This window comes from Rhineura floridana, chromosome 2, assembly GCF_030035675.1.
Source record: "Rhineura floridana isolate rRhiFlo1 chromosome 2, rRhiFlo1.hap2, whole genome shotgun sequence".
NCBI classification, from domain to species: Eukaryota; Metazoa; Chordata; class Lepidosauria; order Squamata; family Rhineuridae; genus Rhineura; species Rhineura floridana.
This window is the reverse complement of record NC_084481.1, coordinates 194,269,014-194,291,870: the sequence shown is the minus strand read 5'-3', so window position 1 is coordinate 194,291,870 and position 22,857 is coordinate 194,269,014. Positions and strand designations below refer to the sequence as shown.

General features: G+C 42.4%; 1 protein-coding gene across 3 annotated transcripts in view; it reads left to right on the top strand.

The window, feature by feature from the left end:
* SPTLC2 (serine palmitoyltransferase long chain base subunit 2) overlaps positions 1 to 22,857 on the top strand; it is a 108,456-nt gene that overhangs the window by 4,871 nt on the left and 80,728 nt on the right. For all 3 annotated transcript variants that reach the window (XM_061611851.1, XM_061611849.1, XM_061611852.1), the window contains exons 2-3: positions 9,241 to 9,435; positions 21,427 to 21,581. In XM_061611851.1, the coding sequence (XP_061467835.1) occupies positions 9,241 to 9,435; positions 21,427 to 21,581 (350 nt within the window). The remainder of the gene's footprint in view (positions 1 to 9,240; positions 9,436 to 21,426; positions 21,582 to 22,857) is intronic.

Below are 22,857 nucleotides of genomic sequence, written 5' to 3'. Positions count from 1 at the left end.
TTATTGTTCACAACAAGAGTTCAGGGTGTTAGCACTGGAAGGTAACGGCATCCAATTCACCTGTCACAACTTTATCAAGTATGTCCTTCTTATAATTAACTCTTTCTTGTAACTAACACCTGATGGGAAAGTAAAAGCTTTAGTCCTGTGCATACTGGGAATAAGTGTCATTTAATTTATTGAGCATTAGTTATGAGCAGACGTGAATTTCTAGATGATGGAAGGGTTGATTTGATTTAAATCAGTTTATTATTTATTTATTTATTATTTGATTTATATCACGCCCTTCCTCCCAGCAGGAGCCCACGGTGGCAAACAAAAGCACTAAAAACACTTTAAAACATCATAAAAACAAACTTTAAAATGCATTAAAACAAAATATCTTTAAAAACATTTAAAAGCTTTCAAAACATCTTTTTAAAAAAAAGGTTTTATATATATATATATAAAAGAAGGTTTAAAAAATTAAAAAGCAATTCTAACACAGATGCAGACTGGGATAGGTCTCAACTTAAAAGGCTTCTTGAAAGAGGAAAGTCTTCAATAGGTGCCGAAAAGATAACAGAGATAGCACCTGCCTAATATTTAAGGCGAGGGAATGCCAAAGGGCAGGTGCTGCCACACTAAAACTCCGTTTGCTATGTTGTGCAGAACGGACCTCCTGATAAGCATGGTATCTGTAGGAGGCCCTCACCTGCAGAGCGCAGTGATCGACTGGGCATATAAGGGATAAGATGATCTTTCAGGTATCTGGACCCAAGCTGTACAGGGCTTTGTACACCAAAACTAGAACCTTGAACTTGGCCCGGTAGCAAGTGGGCAGCCAGTACAACTCTTTAAGCAGCAGGGTGACATGTTGGCGATACCCTGCCCCAGTGAGCAGTCTTGCCACTGCATTTTGCATGAGCTGCAGTTTCTGGACCAACCTCAAGGGCAGCTCCACATAGAGCACATTATAGTAATCCAGTTACCAGTGCGTGGCCAACAGTGGTCAAGCTATTCTGGTCCAGAAACAGCCCCAGCTGTCTTACCAGCTGAAGCTGGTAAAAGGTGCTCCTAGCCACGGAGGTCACCTGGGCCGCTAGCAACAAAGATGGATCCAAGAGCACCCCCAGACTACGGACCTGCTCTTTGAAAGGGAGTATGACCCCATCCAAAGCTGGCAACTGAACAGTTATCTGGACTCAGGAACCACCAACCCACAGAGCCTCCATCTTGCTAGGATTCAGACTCAGTTTATTGGCCCTCATCCAGCCCACCACTGAGTTCGGCAGCGGTCCAGGACTTACAAGGTCTCTCCCAATTCAGATGTTACAGAGAAATAGAACTCGGTATCATCAGTGTACTGCTGACACCTCACCCCAAATCTCCTGATGACCGCTCCCAAAGGCTTCATATAGATGTTAAACAGCATGGGAGACAAGATGGTATCCTGCGGCACCCCACAGCACAACTGCCAGGGGGCCAAAAGACAATCACCCAATGCAGTGAATATGTGTACGGCAACACTTTGCAACACTAAACAAACTCCAAAAATAATTGTGGAATAATAGCACTGACTGTTCTAAAGAATAGTTTCCAATGGACATGAGGAGTGTCTCAGTTTGCACAAGATAAAACTGTGGGAGGTGAAATACATTCTATCAAATTTCTAGGTGTGCTCTATGTTTTTAACTGACCATGCCCACCTTTCCTTAAGTGGAGTGGTTTAAGCATAGTAGGCTGAAAACATGCATCTATGCTCAACATCAAAGGCCCTCCTCAGGGTGCCTACTCTCCTTCTCAGTGGTGGCCCCCAAATTATGGAATGATCTTTTTGACGAGGTGTGCCTGCTGCCAGCACTGTTATCTTTTCGGCATCAGGTCAAGACTTCTTCCAGGCATTTTAGCATGTGTTTTTAAATTGCTTTTTAAAAATATGTTTTTAAATTTGTATATTTGTTTTTAATTGTTGTAAACCTCCCAGAGAGCTTCGGCTAGGGGTGGTATACAAATGCAATAAATAAATAATCTGAAAACGACCTTGGAGATAGGATTGGAACCACTCTAAAACAGTGCCTCCAACACCCATCTCACCAAGTTGGCCCAGAAGGATACCGTGGTCAGTGGTATCAAAAGCCGCTGAGAGATCAAGTAAGAGTAACAGGGTCGCACTCCCCTTGTCCGTCTCCCAATAAAGGTCATCCATCAGGGCGACCAAGACTGATTCAATCCCATAACCAGGCCTGAACCCAGACTAGGTCGAAACAATCTGTTTCATCCAAGAGTACTTGTGATTGCTACACCACAACCCTCTCAATCACCTTCCCTAAGAAGAGGGTATTTGTGACCGGTCGGTAACTGTCACAAACCAATGGGTCCAGGGTGGGTTTTTTCAGGAGCGGTCAGATCACCACCTCTTTCAGGGCAGCTGGAACCACTCCCTCCCACAATGATGTGTTGATGAAATGCTGGATCCACTTGGTCAAACCCCCTCAGCAAGCTTTACTAAGCCAAGAAGGGCAAGGGTCGAGAGGACACGTTGCTGGCTGCATCATCGCAAGCACCTGGTCTATGTCATCAGGCCTCATCAACTGAAACCGTTCTGACGAAGTTGCAGCAGATGTTGCACTGGACACCTCACTGGGGACTACAGTACATGTGGATGGGGCATCAAGACTGCTGCAGAGGCAAGCAACTTCACCCTCAAAGTGCCTTGCATACAATTCACAGTGGGCTTCCGAAGGGTCTAAAATTCCATTTCCTGGAGTTGATGTCAACAGACCCCTCACAATAGGAAAAACTCCACTTGACAGCTACTTGAGGATGCAATGGAGGCAGAGAAGTGGGCGTTCTTTGCTGCCATCACCACCACAGCATAGGCATGGTTATGATGTTTTACTTGTGCCCGATCAGTCTTGCAGCACGTCTTTCGCCACTTGCACTCTAGCCGTCATCCAGCCTGTTTCATTGCCCTTAGCTCACTGGTGTACCAAGGTGCAAACAGGGCTCCACAACGCACGGGTGCTCAGGGGCAACGGTGTCAAGAGCCTGATGCGCCTTGCTGTTCCACAGCGTGACAAGGGCTTTAAGAGGGTCACCTACTCTGTCTACTGGAAACTCCCCCAGGGCATTCAGGAATCCAGTGGATTCCGTTAGTCTCCAGGGGCAGACCATCTTAATCTGTCCACCACCCCTGCAGGGAAGGATCGGAGCCATACGTCTAAACTTTACCAGAAAGTGCTCTGTCTATGACAATGGGGTGACATCCACCCCCTCTATCTCCAGACCCCCCCTCCATTTGGAGCAAAAACCAAGTCGAGGGTGTGCCCTGCCCTATGTGTTGTGCCGGTGACAACTTGAGACCGCCCTATGGTCGTCATGGAGGCCATGAAGTCCCAAGCCGGAACACTAGAGGCAGCCTCAGCGTGGACATTGAAATCACCCAGGACTATTGTTCTGGGCTCCTCCAATACCACAGCCAAGATGGCCTCTGCCAGCACAGTCAGAGAAGCTGCCGGGCAGCAGGGTGGACAGTACAGCAGCAGCAACCCTAGTTTACTGTCTCCTCGGCCTGACACAAGGTGCAGGCCCTCACAGCCAGCTCCAAGACAGAGTGGTTTCCTGATGACAGAGTTGTAGACCACAGCAACTCCTCTCCCCATCTTTGCATCCTGTGCTGGTGTCGCACTGAGTATCCAGGTGGGCAAAACTGGGTCAGATCAACTCCTCCCAGCTCATTCACCCAGGTCTCGGTGATGCACACCAAATTGGCACCTTCATTCATGATGAAATCATGGATGAGTGTGGTCTTATTGTGTACGGATCTGGCACTAAACAAAAACACATACAGGCCAGTGGGCACAGCAGATGAGCAACGAGGAACCCGTCCATGAGAGGAGTGGCAGCAAGGAACAAGGCGTAGATAGCCTTTCTCTTGTCTTCTATGGTAATTCACCCTCTATCCCGGATCACAGAAATTGGAGTGGCATCACCCATGTCCCTCCTTGCTAAGACTCCTCCTAAACATCTGATATGGACCCAACTAGAGCCCACCAACAAAACCTACCTGAGCCAATTATCCCAGTAGGCCTCTGAGAGAATTGAGAACAGTCAGACCCACTCAGTATTTTTCTCACATGGCACATCTACTCCCCTCCTGTCTCATACCCAGGGAGCACCAGCCTTTTGCCAGTTAGAGACTCTCACACTGAAGGCAGTCTGACAACTTTCTCCTATCATTGAGTGATTTTAATTTCAATGATTTTTATCAACCCTGGATGATGGATATATAAATTTTGTTAAATATAATATTGAGGAAGTATGTAGACTCATATGAAGGTAATGAGGATTATAATTATTGTTGGACTGCCTATGTGAAGCAAGCATTTGTTGACCCAGGAATACAGCAACTTTTCTTTGCAGCCAGAGGAGCTTGCAGATTTTCAAACAGAATCCACAGATGCATTGGGGTCAGGGCTGAGGAAAATAGTTCAAATTGATAAGGACCAACATAAAACATCAGTGTTTTGGTACCTAAGTCTAGGTATTCAAGGCATTTTTCATCCTCCACATTTTATTGGGGTAGTTGACATTCTGAGTGATAAAAATTTGTACTCTACAGGTGACCATCATTGCTGAAGATTGTTTGCCATGCTTGCTTTAGTGAAAGAAGTTTACAGTCATGCTATGGAACTTATAGGCATAGGGCCTGACAAAACTGAAGGAAAAATGAAATAGCTACCACTATTCTGGTAGGATGTATAGAAAATATTTAAAAGCTATACTGGTGTTCCTTATACGCCGTACTCATTTCTTTTCTGGCTCCTACCCTTCTTCCTTTACAATGGAGTGCTAGGTTTATGTGGCTGGTCACTTTTCATAGCTGAAATGAAACAAAATTGGACCAATGTTTCCTATATAATGTAGTAGATACCATCCCAAGTTGCTGAAAGTAGCATAGTGTGTGAAGCTTCAGTGTGCAGTAATTCATTCTGAACTGGTGCTGAATCAGAGTGTCTGAACCTGCTTCCCTACCTGGTCCTGTTGCTGTTTTGCTTCTGGGGCCAAATTATTGCTGGTGGGAGCAGTGATGTAGGTTTTCTGGGAAAATTTGATTTGGAAAATTGTCTGGTGCAAGTTAGGGTCAATTGCATCAGAACATTTTCAGTTGAACTCACAGCTAAACTTAAGAGTAGCACAGGGAATTGCCAAGAAAGACAAGTTCATAAAAATTTGGTATCCTTTTATAAATTATGTAAACCAGAAAGAGTATGGCCGGGGTCCTCTATCATAATATGCAAAAATTTGGAACACTTAAAATGGGTTATTTTATGCAATTGTACTGTTTAATGAAAACTCCATGTGAAAATGTATTTTCCTATTCTTTGCTTACATGCATCACTGACACATATTTTGGAGTCCTGCTCAAGTCCATGACTCCTGCTGTATGTTCTCTTATTTATGCCACTGCCTAGGGGAGGGGTTCAGATGGGGTGAAGAGGTATGGTTGCTGTTTGTGTTATGTCTTTTCCTTTTTGATCCCATCTGTGGTTATTAGCAAGGCAGTATTTGGTTCTTAAGGTTTGGGAAAACACATAGTATGTGGTCTGTATTCTGTCTTTTGGTATTGTACCATTATTTCATTTTTGTGTTTGAAAATAATAAATTAATATTAAAAAAAGAAAATATTAGTTGAAAATGAATGCCCAGGGTGATCTAATTTAGCATGTTTTGCTTGTGTTGAGTAAAAAATGGAAATGGACTGCCTTCAAGTCGATCCTGACTTATGGCAACCCTATGAATAGGGTTTTCATGGTAAGTGGTATTCAGAGGTGGTTTACCATTGCCTTCCTCTGAGGCTGAGAGGCAGTGACTGGCCCAAGGTCACCTGGTGAGCTTCATGTCTGTGTGGGGGTTCAAACCCTGGTCTCCCAGGTCGTAGTCCAACACTCTAACCACTACACCACACTGGACACTTTGAAAATTGCTAAGCTTGCTGTTGGCATCTATTCACGGTTACTAATGCATATCATTCCACTGTAACATTGCTTGGGGATGGGGTGGTAATGCATATACCTCAGCTGTGCCATGTTATGCCATTTGATTAGGAATAGGAATACTTGCCTTGGCTGGCATTCTGAGTCTTCCAAGACCATCTGTAGGTAATTGGATGTAGCCCTGTGGCACAGTCTTGGGTCATGGTTCTGTGGATTCTTAGGTCATGCAAGCCTAATGCCTGCCCATTCCTGAAGAATGGAATGTGTTAGGGAGGTGGGACAGTGTTTAATTTCTAACAAGATGTACAGGGATTTGGACTTGGGCTGTGTGTTCTATAAGCCCTTCTCCTTAATGCTGTGTGGGAAGGAAGGGTTGGGTTCCATTAGCTTGCGGGGAAAGGAAAAACATTCTTCATATGCTCAGGCACACTTGCTAAATTTCAGCCAACTAGTTAAAATAATTGGCTTGACACAATTTCACCCCGTTGATCATCATTACTATAGTCTGCTCTTCAGTTTGGAGGTTCTCAGTGTGGCTTACAGAATGAAAGCAGCTAAACATTAAAATAACATAGTAAAAACAGCAAAGAAGCAAGATGAAATATTAATAGAAATAATTGGTGTTATGTGAGGTATCCCGTCCCAAACCAGAAAAATCTAAACCCTTGGACAGGTCTTTAACTTGTTGCCAAAAAGACATTGGGACCCCTAGATTAACTTCCCTAGGGGGAAGTATTCTAGAGACGAGACTTTCTTATTTGTGGGCACCCATCTGAAGTCACCACCTGCCTCATCTCTGAAGGCAAGGAGACCTGAAGAACTTCTATTTTTTAAATTTATATGCCATTTCTCCATATAAATATGCTCAAAGTGGGTCACAGTAGAACAGAAATAAAAATCACTATCATCATCATCATCATGTTTATTTTTACCCCGCCCTATTTTCCAAACTGGAACTCAAGGCGGCTTCCAGATAAAAATACATATAATTAAGAACATACAATAATCTAAAATAAATAGAATTAAACTATTTGCAATATTAAAACCGTTCAAACATACACTTAATAAATCACCTCAGTTTAAAATAGTACAATTAAACAATAACAATGCAGCACCCTCTTCAAGCCATGCCCTTAGCAACCTTCAGCTCCAAAGGCCTGTTGGAATAAAAAAGTCTTTACCTGCCGATGGAAGGATTGCAAAGAGGGGGCCATTCTTGCCTCCCTTGGAATTCCGAAAAGGCCCTATCTCATGTCCCCACTAAACGTACTTGTGTAGATGTGGGGATTGAGAGACGGGTCTCTCCTGAGGATCTCAGGGCCTGGGCAGGCTCATATAGGGAGATACTGTCTGACAGATAGCCTGGACCTGAGCCATATAGGGCTTTATAGGTCATAACCAGCACTTTGAATTGTGTCTGGAAACAAACTGGCAGCCAGTGGAGCTGCTGTAACAGGGGAGTTGTATGATCCCTGTATCCAGCCCCAGTTAGCATTCTGGCCGCAGCTCGTTGCACCAGCTGAAGTTTCCAAACAGTCTTCAGAGGCAGCCCCACGTAGAGCGTGTTACAGTAATCTAAACGGGATGTAAGCAAGGCATGTGTCACCGTGGCCAGATAAGACGGCTCAAGGAATGGGCGCAGTTGGCGCACTAATCTTAACTGTGCAAAAGCACTCCTGGCTACCGTAGAAACCTGGGCCTCCAAGTTTAAAGCTGAGTCCAGGAGCACACCCAAACTGCAAACCTGCGTCTTCAGGGGGAGTGTAACCCCATCTAGTACAGGTTGAATCCCTATTCCCTGATTTGCCTTACAACTGACCGGGAGCACCTCTGTCTTGTCTGGATTAAGCTTCAATTTGTTCACCCACATCCAATCCACCACTGATGCCAGACACCGGCTTAGGACCAAGACAGCTCCCTTGGAGCTAGGTGGAAAGGGGAGATAGAGTTGGGTGTCATCAGCATACTGATGGTACCGGACCCCAAACCCCTGGACAACCTCTCCCAGCGGTTTCATGTAGATGTTAAATAGCATGGGGGACAAAACTGAGCCCTGGGGAACATTAATACACTACATTAGTAACAAATACTAAATATTATTCCAGAACATAACAATCCAACAAATGACTCAGTTTGATTACATACATTATAATATTTAAAGTAATCATATAACAATCAATTAAAACATATCAATTGATGGCAAACATAATAACTATTCCAATACAAAAATGCAAGAAAACAGTTTCATACCTCCAACACAGATGTTACAGTCTCTGTTGGTTGCTGCCAGAAAAAGGGTCATAGCAGCACCTCCTATTATTCCTCTCCCAAGGAAGTGTCCAGAGCTAGCTCAGGTGTTGCTGGTCTGGAAATCAGGGTTAGTACCTCCCTTCACCTGCACGCTTGAGCTGTCAGAAAAATTCCATTGTGCTTAAAGTGCCATTAACCCTCAGCAGGGCAGATATGCCAGGAGTAAGGCCCCACAAATACAAGAAAAACATCTGTCACCCCAGCTCAAATGCTACAGTGTCTGCTAGTTACTGTTGTTGATGCTGCCATCTTAATGTCCAAGCAGCGTCATATGAGATAAGTTATTCTGGCCCACTGGTCCCAAGCTGTCTAGGGTGCTTTGCAATCAGAAACCACTTCTCTCTGATTCCAAGCAGAAACTCCAATTATAAGATGTAGATACTTAGAGCAGGCTACTACCACGTGTAATGCTACATTGGAACCTTGCCAGCACCATCAGGGCTAGCAATGGTCCACTATTTTTTCCAGCCATGCCTGAGTAATGCATATCAGGTTAACCATCATCTGGTTCAGATGTTGTTGCTGCAGTTCACTTTTACTGCTCATGCAGGTTATAAGTTACTTTATGAAAGGAATCCAATAAAACCATTCAGGTGTTGTACATTGCTGTGTCATCAGAAGCTCGGAACCCTATACAAATTCTGGAGAGCCACAACTTGCCTATCTATTTCCAGGATTAAGAAAAACTGGTTAAATAAAATATTCTTTTACTTAAATTTGAATTTAAATTTATAGAGCTTGAAAGCAGCCCATCTGGTGATTGCAGCCCAGAGGGAGAATCAAGAAAATGATTATTGTAGGTTGGTAGGGGTGGCCAAGTGGCTTAAGGGAAAGCTGCAGAGAGCAAGACATTGTGCTTGTTGTGGCTGTGAGTAAAATGTAATATGAACTTTTTGGGAAATCAACTACCTCTACCTTGTTTCTCTTCCTAATAGTTTTCTTTTTCCTCTAGCTTCATCATATTGTCCACAATGGAGGCTTATATAAAAGACCTTTCAATGAAGCTTTTGAGGAAACACCGATGCTGGTTGCTGTACTGACTTATGTAGGCTATGGTGTCCTCACCCTTTTTGGGTATCTTCGAGACTTTCTGAGGTATTGGAATATTGAGAAATGTCATATTGCAACAGAAAGAAAAGAACAAAAGGTAAATGCTTACTGTTATTTCTGCTTCAGAGACAAGATGGGGTTGAACGTATATGCAGTGAAGGAGATGTAGAATGGCAAGTCTTTTTCTGACAATATCTTTGACTTGATCTAAGACTGTATTCAGACCTATGGGCAAAACATAGCTTCCACTAACTGTAATTTAGATGAAATCATGCCTGTGGTCTAGATTATCAGTCAAATCATGGCTTGTGAGGTTTTTCCTCTTCTTTTCCTTATATCCCCAATCCTATTCTAAAGTATATAGTGTTGCCCAGCTGCCAGCAAAACATTGCCACATGAGCTGTACTCTTACCACTGGCTAGTAGCTGAAGTAGAGCAGGGAGCCCAATATTTGCCTTTCTTGGCTGATCACACCAGAGCTGAAAATAGTGTTCCTATGCACAGTTCCCAATGAGACTAGCTGGAAGAGAAAAATGCCCCAACTAAAAGGACTGACTGCTGTGGTCAAGATCAGTCTCTGCAGCTTCTCCAACACACTCACTCAATTGAAGAGGAAGCAACAATCGCCCTGTCTGGAATGAGCATCATAACTCTCAGCTTTGTTGGAATGCAATCTACAAATGGAAGCAGAAGCTGTTGAAAAGACCAGGAGAAACCACAACCATCAGGCCAGTTTGAGGCTTGACACCATCAGATGATGTAACCTGAGCCGCCAGGATACATCTCACCATCAGAACAAAGGAACATGCCTAATGGACACCAGTAAAGTTAGCTAACTATACTCCAGAATCATTTCACATTAGCCTAAACTGTGAAAAAGAAGCTTCTCCAGCTAGACAAAAACTTCTCAAACTGATATGTGTTGGCAGAAAGTTGTCATACCATGGGTGTCAGCAGTCCTCATGATTGTTTAAAGGGCATAAAGAACTACTAAAAGGCCTGGGGCTTCTTTCCCTCACAGACCATATAAAAAGAAGCATCATCTTCTCCTTGATTCTATTAAACACAGCTTCAGAAAGGGATTATCTGTCAGAGAAAGGAATAAAGAAATTAAAACAAAACATACACTTCATTTAATACTAGACAGCCAAGTATAACATCTAAACTTGCACTTACCATCATGTGCAAATGTATAGCAAGTAAATACTGCTGGAGTTGTGTGTCCCAGGAGCACCTTTGCCAATGAAATGAAAATCTGACAAAAGAGAGACAGCTATACCCTTACAATGGCTAAGGGCAAAGATTTATGAAACTAGAAGAAACGACAAGCCCATCATACCATCCACCAGGGTAATGATAAGATGAATAGGTGTTTTAACACATTTATGCCATCATGTAACTCAAGGTGGCATTCATGGGATTTCCAGGTGGTGTCTCATAAGGCACTGACCAGACCCAAACCTGCTTAGCCTCAGCAAGGTGGCTTCATCATGTGGCCTCAAACCATGGACCTGGGGATCACCAACCTCTAGGGGAAGCACTCAACTCCTCATGGACTCATGAGGTAAATATCTAAATTAGTTCAAACTGCAGCTATGTAAAGAGCTAATTGTTTCTGTATAAACTTCCAAATATATGTACCACATGGCCGTTCCCTGGAAACAAACCCCATTTGAATTCAAGAAAAAACTCCTGAAGGATTCTTATTTATTTATTTGCCAACTGTGTTCCCCTACGGAAGCCAACCAGCTTTTCTGCTGTTGCCTTGGAAACACTCCCCTCACCCTAAGGTCTAGGGGCAGGAGATTCAGCTTTCTAAAGAGAAACAAATTGATACTGATATTACAGAACCCTCAGGGGAGGAAAAAGGTGGGAAAACTCAAAATACTGGTCTCCCTGTTAGTCCTGAGGAGAAAAAAACCTAACCTCTCCACAGAGCAAACCTGCAACACATTAAGATTCTTCACATGACATCTTATGTTTCTGAGGGAGGAGGGAACTGACACAGGCAAACTGAAGGTTGACAAGGTTTGAGGAATCACCTTGAAAAATTCTTCCACACAGATGGGATACACTGGACCTTCAGATAACCACAAACTGATATATCTGACCCCTCATCAGTAAGTGCTCTACACATTCACAGCAGTGTCTTGACCTAAATCCTTGGCAGATGAAGGCTGGAACACAGGGAAGAGAAGTTACTTTGACATCTGTACTGGGTTCTAGCTCTAAATATCACAAATAATAATAATAATAAATTTTATTTGTTAGTCGCCCATCTGTCCGAATTAACGGACACTCTGGGCGACGTACAACAATATAAAATACAATAAAAACACATATAATCAACAGTCACAATATTAACATCAATTTATCTAGGACCATCCCTTCAATAATACAGTATAAAAACCTAACCCACCCCAGAAATCCCATAGGCCTGCCTGAATGTGAGAGATTAGCACAATCTCCCCAAAGCTTGAAGAGTACAGTTGACAGAATCTGTGTAAAGTAACCAAACATCAGCCATCAAAGCAGAAAGCAAGAAAAAACTTAAACCAATTCAAAAATGCAAGGAAGGAGCCCTTCAGCTTTCCAAACAAGGAAGATTTGTGGAAAAAACACCCACTGTAGGTGGTTTAGCAGGAGCAGAAGGAAACTTTTTTTTTTTTAAAAAAGCACCTCTAGCCAAGAATTGGGATGTTGGTTCAGTCTTTACAGGCTGTTCCTTAACTTACTGCAAAATCCCCCTGGCCATAGCCAAGGGAGGAGTGGAAAATTTCAGGTACAGATCCCAATTCCTCCCCTGAAAACTCATATTAGAAGCAGCCTCACACTTTTTACTGGCTGGCTCCACATTCATTGGAGGAAAACTGGTGGAGGAGCTAAAAGGTGGAGAAACCACAGAATGGCAGCTTGAAGGAGGACAGTGGACTCTCCCTCCAATGTGACTTCAGGTGCAAGGAGCCCTTTACCCATATGTCTCTTGCACACAGAAGATCTGCCCTTGCAAGAGTAGTGGAAATCAGAAGGGGAAGACCCTTTACTGTCCTGGGAATATATACTGTGGAAGAAAAACAAGCTTCCGGTTGTGTTTATTTGAGATCAGTTTTCTTGTTGTTGTTATGCGCCTTCAAGTCGATTACGACTTATGGCAACCTTATGAATCAGTGACCTCCAAGAGCATCTGTCATGAACCACCCTGTTCAGAACTTGTAAGTTCAGGGCTGTGGCTTCCTTTATGGAATCAATCCATCTCTTGTTTGGCCTTCCTCTTTTTCTACTCCCTTCTGTTTTTCCCAGCATTACTGTCTTTTTCTAGTGAATCAGGTCTTCTCATTATGTGTCCAAAGTATGATAATCTCAGTTTCATCATTTTAACTTCTAGTGACAGTTCTGGTTTAATTTGTTCTAACACCCAATTATTATTGTTGTTGTTTTGCAGTCCATGGTATGCGCAAAGCTCTCCAACACCACATTTTAAATGAGTTGATTTTTCTCTTATCCACCTTTTTCACTGTCTAACTTTCACATCCATACATAGAAATCGGGAATACCATGGTCTGAATGATCCTGATTTTGGTGTTCAGTGATACATCTTTGCATTTGAGGACCTTTTCTAGTTCTCTCATAGCTGCCCTCCCCAGTCCTAGCCTTCTGATTTCTTGACTATTGTCTCCATTTTGGTTAATGACTGTGCTGAGGTATTGATAATCCTTGACAAGTTCAATGTCCTCATTGTCAACTTTAAAGTTAGATAAATCTTCTGTTGTCATTATTTTAGTCTTCTTGACGTTCAGCTGTAGTCCTGCTTTTGTGCTTTCCTCTTTAACTTTCATCAGCATTCTGTTCAAATTTCTGCTAATAGTATGGTATTGTCTGCATATCTTAAATTATTAATATTCCTCCAATTTTCACACTTCCTTCATCTTGGTCCAATCCCCCTTTCCGTATGATAAATTCTGCATACAGATTAAACAGTTAGGGTGATAAAATACACCCGTCTCACACCCTTTCCGATGGGGTTTCTCCATAATCTGTCCTTACAGTAGCCTCTTGTGCAGAGTATAGGTTGTGCATCAGGACAATCAGATGCTGTGGCACCCCCATTTCTTTTAAAGCATTCCATAGTTTTTCATGATCTACACAATCAAAGGCTTTGCTGTAATCTATACAGCACAGGGTGATTTCCTTCTGAAATTCCTTGGTCCGTTCCATTATCCAACGTATGTTTGCAATATGATCTCTGGTGCCCCTTCCCTTTCTGAATGCAGCTTGGATGTCTAGCATTTCTCGCTCCATATATGGTAAGAGCCTTTGATGTAGAATCTTGAGCATTACTTTACTTGCATGGGATATTAAGGCAATAGTTCGATAATTACTGCATTCCCTGGGATCCCCTTTCTTTGGAATTGGGATATATATTGAACGCTTCCAGTCTGTGGGCCATTGTTTAGTTTTCCATATTTCGTGACAGATTTTTGTCAAACTTTGGACAGATTCAGTCTCAGTAGCTTGTAGCAACTCTATTGGTATGTCATCTATTCCTGGTGATTTGTTTCTTCCAAGTATTTGAAGAGCAGCTTTTACCTCATATTCTAAAATTTCTGGTTCTTCATCATATGGTTCTTCCATGAATGAATCTGTCATCCTTGCATCTTTTTTATAGAGTTCTTCTGTGTATTGCTTCTATCTTCCTTTTATTTCATCTTGGTCAGTCAGTGTGTTCCCCTGTTGATTATTCAACATCCCTACTCATGATTTAAATTTCCCTTTCATTTCTCTCATCTTTTGGAATAGGGCTCTTGTTCTTTCCTTTTTGTTATCCTCTTCTATTTCTATGCAATAACTATTGTAATAGTTTTCTTTGTCTCTACGTACTAGTCACTGTATTGTTGCATTTAGGATTCTGACTGTGTTTCTATCTCCTTTTGCTTTTCTTCTCTCTTTAATCATTTTAAGAGTTTCTTCAGTCATCCATGTAGGTCTTTCTCTCCTTTTAGCTAGAGGTATTGTCTTTTTGCATTCTTCCTTCAGTCCATAGTTCTTCTGGTTCTCTGTCAACTAAGTTTAAAGCCTCAAATCTGTTCCTTATTTGATCTTTGATCTTGGTCTTGTTTTTGCAGAAAGTATGGAACTTCTCCATCTTCTGTTGCCAATTATATAATCAAATTGATTCCTATATTGACCATCTGGTGATGTCCACTTGTACAGTCGTCTTTTCAATTGCTCAAAAAATGTGTTTGCAAGAAACAAATTATTGGCTTCACAGAATTGAATAAGTCTTTCTCCTGCTTCATTTCTATCTCCTATGCCCCATTTCCCCACAATTCCTAGTTCTTCTCTGTTCCCTTCCTTTGCATTCCAGTCCCCCATGATTATCAGCGCATCTTGTTTTGGTGTGTGATCAATTTCTTCCTGTACTTCTGCATAAAATCTCTCCAATTCCTCTTCTTCTGTGTTTGCCGTTGGAGCATAGACTTGGATGATGGCTTTGTTAATAGGTTTTCCATTCAATCTCATCACTCACTCAGATCTTGCATTGTAGCTCATAATTGCTTTTGCTACATCACTTCTCACTATTAAAGCAACCCTGTTTCTTCTTGATTTCTCATCTCCTGCATAAAATATTTTGTAGTTGCCTGATTTAAAATGTCCCATTCCCATCCATTTTAATTCACTCACGCCAAGTATTGTAAACTTGATACTTTCCATTTCTTGCTTGACAATTTCTAACTTTCCCTGGTTCATGCTTCTCACATTCCATGTTCCTATTGTGTACGTCGTACAACTCCGAACTCTCCTTTCTCATCTGTCCACATCAGCCTCTGGGCTTCCTTCCAGCTTTGACCCAATGGCATCATTAGTTACAGCGCTACTCGTACTGGTCTATTGTTCTTTCCCAGTAGCTCGATGAGTGCCATCTAACCTGTGGGTCTCATCTTCCAGTACTATCTCATGTTGCATTTTAGATATTCTATTCATAGGGTTTTCATGGTAAGAGGTATTCAGAGGTGGTTTACCACTGCCTTCCTCTGAGTCTGGATGCATCTTAGTCTGTTCTCTCAGTTTTGACCATTCCGCCTTGGGTGATCCTCCTAGAAGTCTTGCCTCTTGGTCTAGACTCCTGACGGCATTGCTCTCAGCCTGTTTGACACTCTCAAACCCCCTCACCACGTTAAGGTGTGCATCCTAGAGGAGGTCTACTGTACTACCAACCTGCATTCTTTCACTTCACACTTTATTTTTATCTTTAATAACTAGAAAACCTTTAAGTCACATCAGTTCATTTTTAAGATCCAGAATGAACCATTTTAAAAAGTGCTCCTTTGCAAATAATGATGTCTTGTTTCAGATACTACCCAAGGTATAAAAAACTAAGGTATACCCAAATTTCAAGTGCCCCATGAATTTAAGAGAAGAGGTAATATCGAAAAAGGAAGAACAAGAGCCCTATTCCAAAAGATTAGAGAAATTAAAGGGGAATTTAAACCAATCCATTCCAGGCAGGATGCAGTGGCATCTCGTTGAGGACACACTCCCTCTTGCTCAGGTGAATGATGTTTCATGGCCCAGAGCAGATTTTGGAGTGGTCACCCCAAATTACATATTTTTCTCTACTTTTCATTTTAGTTCTGCCCAGATGACCATATGAGAGCCCTGCACCCAGCAGAAACTATAGGCCAGGTGGGAAGTACTTGTAGAGGCCACCCTTCCCCCTTCCTGGGATGTCTGATTTGTCCTGACAGCAGGGGTGTAGTTGTCCAGGGGCTCAGGGAGTCCTAAACCCCTTACTTTTTTGGGAGCAGGGTCCCTATGTCTCCAGCATAATATGAGCTGATCAGCATGAAAGGGGAATGTGTTAGCCACTGAGAAGAGTCTTCTAATATGCTTCCTTGTCCTTTCCTGCTGATTGGAGCCAATCAGAGTGAAAGGAGGTGAGTCACCCACTGAGAAGACTCTTTTCAGTAGCTAATACTCTCCCCTTTCATACTGATAATCTCCTAGGGACATCAGTTGTTGTGGGAGAAGGCATTTACAAGGACCTCATTCTCAACCCAGGAGCAAAATAAGGGGGGAGGGGGGTCTGGCTGTGGGTGAGACTATTATGAAGGGACCCTGCAGTTCTGAATTTGCCACTACACTACTGCCTGGCACAGTGCAGATTTTTGGGTGCCCCCCCCCAGTTTCTTACTGTTTTCTGCATATTTTTGTCGCTTTGGGTTGCGCATACATGCCCTTATTCCTGCCCTGCACCCAGCAAAAGCTCTGGGCCAGGCGGGACACACTGGCATCTCGTAAAGGACACCCTCCCCTTCCCTGGGATGTATAAGTTGTCCTGTTCCAGAACAGACTGTGGAGTGGGCACACCCAGTTACTTATTTTTTATGATTTTATGACATCATTATGCTTTTATGAGCGTTTCAGAAGCCTGATAATTTTGATTGAATAAATTTGTTGTTCTTGACGTGGAGAGTCCCCAGATCACAGCAATATATGATATGGGGTACCCCAACATATATTTTGGGGTTCAGAGACATGTTAACTCTCCTATGGAGTTGCTGTAGCTGTGAACTTTTCTTTTTTTAGTGTTTTTAACTTTCAAACAAATAAGGAACTGGGAACTAGCAACCAACTTCAGCGTTGTTATGTTATCAGACTGATAGGAGTTGTAGTCCAACAACATCTGGAGGGCACTATGTTGAATACCCAGATTAACACAACTCCCTTCCCACCTACCCATATGTTTCAAACACATCCAGAAAAGTATGTCTCTTAAATTCTATGTCTGACAGTGCGTTCCTTTCAGAGGTAAAAATTAATCTGCTATCCTACTTATCCATTTAACTCAATGAGGCTTAATTTGGAGTAGACATATATAAGACTGGTCTCCACCAGAATACATTTCAGCATTTCAGAGGCTATACTTTATTAATGCTGTACCAACTACAACTACCAACTGCTGCTTATGTACATATATTGTCTCAGCCTAAGCTACCTCACAGGGTTATTGCAAAGATAAACGGGGGGAGGGAATGGCAATGGTCATGGCATTCACAAATCAAAATAAATCCAGGGAGGGAGGCACACACAAGTAATAAGATGTCTGACAGGTAGAATGTTCAGGTGAAGTTTCCCCATAATTTGATGTATGACTGTTGTGAACCGCCCAGAGAGCTTCGGCTATGGGGCGGTATATAAATTTAATTAAATAAATAAATAAAATAAATAAATTGTATTTTCATACAGAAAAGGCTTACTCCATTTAATCTCTACCTGCCCCACACCTGTCCATAAGAGCCTGATCTCCTGCAATGCCACTCCTAAACCATGCAAAGAACTCAAGTAGAAAAACGAACAACCAGAGAATTTGGGCATTTTTTTTTTTTAAAAAAGAACATCTGTAACAGTATGAAATACGACATTTTCAGGCAAAAGGAAGTTATGAGACAATAGACATAAAATCCACACACAAAGCCTTGACAAAGAGCAACATGAGCATTTTCACATTTTAAATTTTTACTCATCATTGTTTTTGTTTATTTATTGCCTTGGGCCAGTCCCTAACTCTCAGCCTAATCTACCTCACAGACGGCAGAATTAAAATGGGGGAAAAGGAAACTAAGGCTGCAATGCAATACGTGTCTACTCAGAAGTAAGCTTTATTTGGTTCAATGGGACTTACTCCCAGGTAAGTGTGTACACAATACATACTTGCCTGGGAGTAAGTCCCATTAAACCCAATGGGACTTACTTCTGAGTAGACAAGTACTGGATTGCAGGTTAGTCCTTGTATTACATTCATCAAATTTTACTTGCCTTAACCAGATTGATGCACTTTGTACTATAAACGGTCATATTTTTTCTCTTCCCCCCCCTCGCAAATTGGTACAGCTGCAACCAGACCTTATCTTCGGGGCCGGCTCCAGGCAGGCCGGGACCCTTGGGCATCAGCTTGCCCTGGGCCCCAACGTGTGTGCATGCATGCATGTGGCCCTCCCACGTCCCCCCACCTACCTGTCTCCTGTCTTTTACCATTGCCCTTAACGAAGATGGCGGCTGTGGTTTCCCTAAGGGGATGACGCCTCCACCGCCATTTTTGTTGATGGCATGCGTGCGTGCTACGCGCATACATCTGTGCCATCAACTAAGATGGCGGCGGGGGCTTCAGTACCTTAAGGAAACCATGGCCGCCATCTTCGTTAAGGGCAATGGTAAAAGACAGGAGACAGGTAGGTGGGGGGACGTGGGGGGGGCTGCGGATCACTGAAGGGGAGCGGAGGGGCAGCTGAGGGGCCCCTGTAGCTCCAGGGGCCCTTGGGCCAGTGCCCCACCTGGCCGCCCCTTAGAACCGGCCCTGCTTATCTTGCCTAATTATATTCTATACCAAATTTGATTTACCTGGGAGTAAGTTCCATTAAACATAAAGAAACTTAATTCTGAGTAGACTTGTATATATTTATTTATTTATTATTTATTTATTGTATTTGTATACTACCCCATAGCTGTAACGTTTTATATTGTACTGTAAGTCAACTATACAATCATTTTTAACAAGTGCCTGGACAAGTGCCTGTTTGAAACTCTTTGCATTTGCCATGGGGAGGAGGATTTGCACAAAAGAACGTCCAGGGAATATCTCCCTCACAAGATGAAGATGCATCCTACTTGTTAGGAAGAACTGGAAGCAGAGGCTCTTTAGGACCCTGGCTGCTTGCTGCTGCAACTTCTGCCTGCCCCTCACTCACCCTGAAGCAGAGGCTTTTGGCTTGTGTCTCTCCACTGGTAAGAGAGGTGGGGAGGGAGGCAGAAACCACCTCGAGCTTTGCGTCTCTCTCTCTCTCTCTCTCTCTCTCTCTCTCTCTCTCTCTCTCACTCTCTCACTCTCTCTCTCACACACACACACACACACACACACACACGCCATCGTCTCTCATCTCCGCAGCCAGTTCTTCATGTCCATTTTTCTGCTGCCTCCTTGTCATCCGGCTCTTTTCTCCCTCCACTCCTGTCCATTTTTAAACAATTGTATTCTCCGCCCCATTTTGCTCTCCACCTCCTCCCTCGTCGCCTCCTAAGCACCCATAGAGCACGGGGAAGAGCAGTGCTGCACAGAAGCCCAATTTGAAGCCATGATTTTTATCCACATATCAGAGGAGCAGAAGACTTTCCCTGCTTCCCCCCAAGTAACACCCAAAAGTAACTCTGGAAACGCTACAGTTACAACTCAAAAGTAATGAAGTTACTACTCGTTCTATTACCAGCAAAATGTAATGCAGTTACCCACTTGTTACTCAAACAAGTAATAAATTACAAGTAATTTGTTATTTGTAACTAGCTACTTCCAAGCTCTGAATTTATCAATGTGAAAGTTAAAACATCTTATTTTCAGAGAATGCTATCGTATTGTAGCCCAAGTTTATTGATTTCACTTTCAGTTTAAACATATTGTTTACTTGACTCTTACAACGCAATCTAATAATGCCTGTTCAGAAAAAAGCGCTATTGAGTTCAGTGGCACTTACTCCCACATAAGTGTGCGTGGGTTCACAGCTTTCATGTCTCAACATTCTTTATGACAAGAGCGGATGGAAAAAGATCCCATTAGCTTGAATTGTAACTTAAAACACTGGTATTTACATGCAGCCTGTAAAAGGAGGCAATGAAACACATTGGCTAGTACTGGAAAGCAGCTTTGATGTGTGCTGTCTGGCTGCTTTTGAAAAAAATGTTAAAATTTAAGTGCTGCTGTGAACACAGATCAAGGCGGTGTGTTATAAGTTGTTTAAAATATTAATTTTTGTGACTTTTTGAAAGAGGCCATTGTATATCTGGCATGTATTTGTAACTCATGTACAAAACAACTGGAAGTTGAGTTGAATAGGTGAGAATTACTATTCAGGACATTCTTTCCACTACATAGGATAGGTGAGTGGAGGAAGGGGAACCCTCACTTACCTGCAAAGCTGACTCGAGTCGTATATAATAAGCCAGTCTTCAGACTTGCCATGTACTTGCCCATCTTCATCAGTACCAGTAGCTCAGTAAATTAGTAGCTAGGGGGCAAAGGGTACACTATTTATATAGAAATGCTTTACATAATACAGAAATGACTTCTGAATGACTATGCATAGGATTGGGTGATAACTATAGAGTGCAAAACTTTCCAGAAGCAAGGGATGAGAAAAATAGCGTTGCTCCATGTGATGGAAAGAGAGTTCATGCTGCTTGTCCATTAGAGTCATGAATACAGTAATACTTCAGTTAACGAAGTACATGCGTTCCTGGACATTACTTCTTTAACAGGAACTTTAGTACCAGAGTTAGGAATAACATGGAAAGAATAGGGATATGTTCCTGTACCACAAAAAAAGTAGAGCAGTTCAACATATTTCATCAAACCCATATGAGCTTGGTGGATGATCTCGAGTGCAGCTTGAGAAGAACATCACCTGGATTGTAGCATTTGAGATGACTTGCTTGTCCCTTCCTAGTCTCTGGGTCCAGTAGAAAATCCACAGTAATATAATGACAGGGGAAAATGCTGAGTAAAATAATGTTTACCGAATGCAGCTTTTGTTATAACATGGGTGCTGAAGTGGATTTTTTAAATTGGAGAAGTCCAATTAAAGTAAAGCCTGAAATAATAATTATTATGCAAGGGAACGTAACCAGAGAATGGATAAGTGATGCTCTTCTGCCACACTTTTCTCAGCCTTGTAACTAGTTACGCCTAATATGCCTGTAAGTATATAGGCTTCTTGGGAGCCTGATGCTGTCTGGGATCATTGGAAAAAGAAGAGCAAAATTACAGACCCTTGAGTGCTTCAAGCCCAGATATTTCTCATTTTAAATTTTGTTAGGGACAGGGGGGAGTCTCATGAGTGTGTAGGTCTGTGTGGTTTTTAGGTTCAGTGAGCATGGGAGATCTGCACTGTTCTGAGCCCTGATTTACAGAGAGGAAAACATGCAGTAGCACTGAGTAAAAATGCGTTTAATCCTACTTTTCATTATTTTCCAGAAATTTGGGTGTGTGGAATTTTAGGCCTGACCTTTCCTGTTTTTAATTCCCTTCTCATTATGTTTTCAGGAGTTTGTCTCTTTGTACCAGGATTTTGAAAACTTCTATACAAGGAACCTCTACATGCGCATTAGGGATAGCTGGAACAGACCAATCTGCAGTGTACCAGGAGCCAAAGTAGACATATTAGAGCGGGTTTCCCATGATTACAATTGGACATTCAAGTGAGTAAAAGGCTTTTGGAAAGTTCCTAGATAGCTAACCTTTAGAGTAGGGATCGAGAACCTGTGGCCCTCCAGATGTTGCTGAAATACAAATACTGTTAATCCCTGACAGTTGGCCATGCTGGCTAGGACTGATGAAAGTTGTAGTCCAAAATGTTTGCATGGTCTCACTCCTGTTTTAGAGGATATCACTGAGGATTGTAAAATGGATTGTGGAAGATGGACCACGTTCTCTGTTACAAGGATGTGAAACTCCATAATTTCCACAGGAATGCAACAGATCCAAGCAATAAATGTCATGTTTCTGCTGTAGGATTCTAACCTGTTGCTGAACTCAGATGTCAGATGTTCCCTTCCCTACCCTTTCTAGGTTGCCATGCTACAGATCTCAATTCACTTATACTTGTATCCTACAGAACAGCTGATGAGGGCTGGCTAGTGGATGGCCTGTATAGGAGAAAAAACATCTAGGTTAGTGATGGCCAACATTTTTGTCAAGTGTGCCAGAAGTTGAGTCTAATGTATGTTACGTTAATTGTGCTTTCTACTTTGCCTTAAGGTGGGTTTGGCTCTAGTCCACTAGCGGCCAGGCAACATTGTAGTACTGGAGAAGAAAGCAGAAATGCATGCCATAGAGATACCAGTTGATTCTTGAGCTCCTGTCTAGGTGTGCCACAAACTCACTTCTCCCTTGTACGCTGTGTTTTTTTTATTTATAGTTTCTCCAGTCTTACACATATTCTTGAAAATTTATGCCAGAAAAACTTTGCTTTGGGAAACTAACACTACACATCTCAAAGTCTGGTCATCTATGTATTGGATCTCTTTATAGAATGTTCAGCAGTATCTTCTTTATAGCAGTTTGTGTATTACGTTTAGATCCCACCTTTAAGGTGCTCAAGGGGGTGTACATGGATTTTTCCTTTCTCACAACAACTCTGTGAAAAGGCTAGGTTGAGAGATGATGATTGGCCCAAGATCACCCACTAAGACTTATGGCCATTAGGGATTTGAACAGTTGTCTCCCAGGTCCTAGTCCAACACTCTGTAATAAAATGAAGTCAATTAGCAGGACCTTTTATAAGTACAATCTGAAAGTGATAACTACAGAATTCTGCATTGGAACAGAGTTACCTGGTGCCCGTTGTGATTGTCAGGTTCATTATTGAAGAGTACGGTTAAACACACTTGTAGAAAAAAACAGCTTTAGTCCTTCTGCATCTTGTAGCAGTTTACTGGCTTCCAGACACACTTCCTTTGTGTGCTTGGAGGATAT